This window comes from Salvelinus sp. IW2-2015, linkage group LG17, assembly GCF_002910315.2.
Source record: "Salvelinus sp. IW2-2015 linkage group LG17, ASM291031v2, whole genome shotgun sequence".
NCBI classification, from domain to species: domain Eukaryota; kingdom Metazoa; phylum Chordata; class Actinopteri; order Salmoniformes; family Salmonidae; genus Salvelinus; species Salvelinus sp. IW2-2015.
Window position 1 is genome coordinate 719168 of NC_036857.1, and position 1543 is coordinate 720710.

The 1543-nt window shown below is 42.6% G+C and overlaps 1 protein-coding gene across 2 annotated transcripts in view; it reads left to right on the top strand.

Annotated features, from left to right (window-relative positions):
* Positions 1 to 1537, top strand: part of LOC111976843 (TBC1 domain family member 22B-like) — a 25967-nt gene extending 24430 nt beyond the window's left edge. For both annotated transcript variants that reach the window (XM_024005994.1, XM_024005995.1), the window contains 4 exons: positions 4 to 79; positions 250 to 377; positions 504 to 599; positions 855 to 1537. In XM_024005994.1, the coding sequence (XP_023861762.1) occupies positions 4 to 79; positions 250 to 377; positions 504 to 599; positions 855 to 983 (429 nt within the window). In that variant the 3' untranslated portion in view covers positions 984 to 1537. The remainder of the gene's footprint in view (positions 1 to 3; positions 80 to 249; positions 378 to 503; positions 600 to 854) is intronic.
* The last annotated feature ends 6 nt before the right edge of the window (positions 1538 to 1543 follow it).

Below are 1543 nucleotides of genomic sequence, written 5' to 3' on the forward strand. Positions count from 1 at the left end.
CAGGACAACTACACTTTTGCTCAGCCAGGGATTCAGAATAATGTGAAAGCTTTGGAAGAATTGGTCAGCAGAATCGATGGTGAGATATGATCTCCTCATGTTGTTACCGTATCTGAGGTAAGATCTTACCTTTTAATTCATATGAAAATAGATCTCCAGTCTCCATTATTTTCAGATGGCCTCAGGGTCCGTTTTCATCTCTCTGTGTTTTCTCTACTCACTGTGTGACTGCGTCTCTTTCTCTCACAGAGGACATACACAACTACTTTAAGAGGTATGAGGTGGAGTACCTGCAGTTTGCGTTCCGCTGGATGAACAACCTGCTGATGAGAGAGCTGCCTCTACGCTGCACCATCCGCCTCTGGGACACCTATCAGGTGACACACAAACACATAGATATTTGCATTGAACCTTTGTGTTTAGTTCTGAATGTCTGTGCGATTTACAGAGATGATGTGTACGTGTTCTACACATGCTGACCTGTCGTGTATCCCTCCTTGCAGGCTGAACAAGAGGGCTTCTCCCACTTCCACCTCTACGTCTGTGCTGCTTTCCTGATCGAGTGGCGTAAAGAGATACTCTCCATGGTCGATTTTCAGGTACCATTCATTCTATCCTTTCCTGGTTTGTTTGAGTGAACAATACTCAAGTACTTTCTATTTGAAAATGTGTTACCTTTTTTGTATGACGTGACACCTCCAGTGAAAAGATCTCATTAAAAAACAAATCTGCATATTTCGGTGTTCATGACACTGCAGATTGTGACTGAGGCCCACCAGGGTTTATTTACACACTTCCAACCATCCGGTTCCAACATGGTATTTATGTCATCAAATGTGTCTCTGGCTTTCCAGGGTCTTCTCATGTTACTCCAGAACCTTCCCACAATCCACTGGGGGAATGAGGAAGTGGGCCTTCTCCTGGCTGAAGCGTACAGACTCAAGTACATGTTCGCTGACGCGCCAAATCACTACAAGAGATAGGCTTCTATGCAATGGTGTAAAAACAGATTCTGATATACTGTTACGAGGAATGTAAGGTTTCATTCCTCTCTTTGATATGACTGACCGACATATAGCTTGCACACAGGTACAGAATAATTCACTCAAAATGGGAACCCTCGAACCCTATTTCTACAATAGTTTTCTTGCAGGTTCTCTCTGTTTGTTAAGACTTGTATTGGCAAGTTTCATTCCAGTAACACTGCAGTGTATTATCTCAGAGCCACTTGCTTAGACATGTCAATAGCAGTCTGTTACAATTAATGCGGTAGGCATTGAGTAGGTTCTGGACATACAACACAGCTAATCCTCAACTGACTAGGTATCCCCCTTTCCCTTTCCCTTCAACCTAACTCCTATTAACCATAACCTTATGTGAGTCCTGGTATTGGGACTCTTTACTGTCCTGGTATTAGAACTCTATACTGTTCTGGTATTGGGACTCTTTACTGTTCTGGTATTAGAACTCTATACTGTTCTGGTATTGGAACTCTATACTGTTCTGGTATTAGAACTCTATACTGTTCTGGTATTAGAACTCT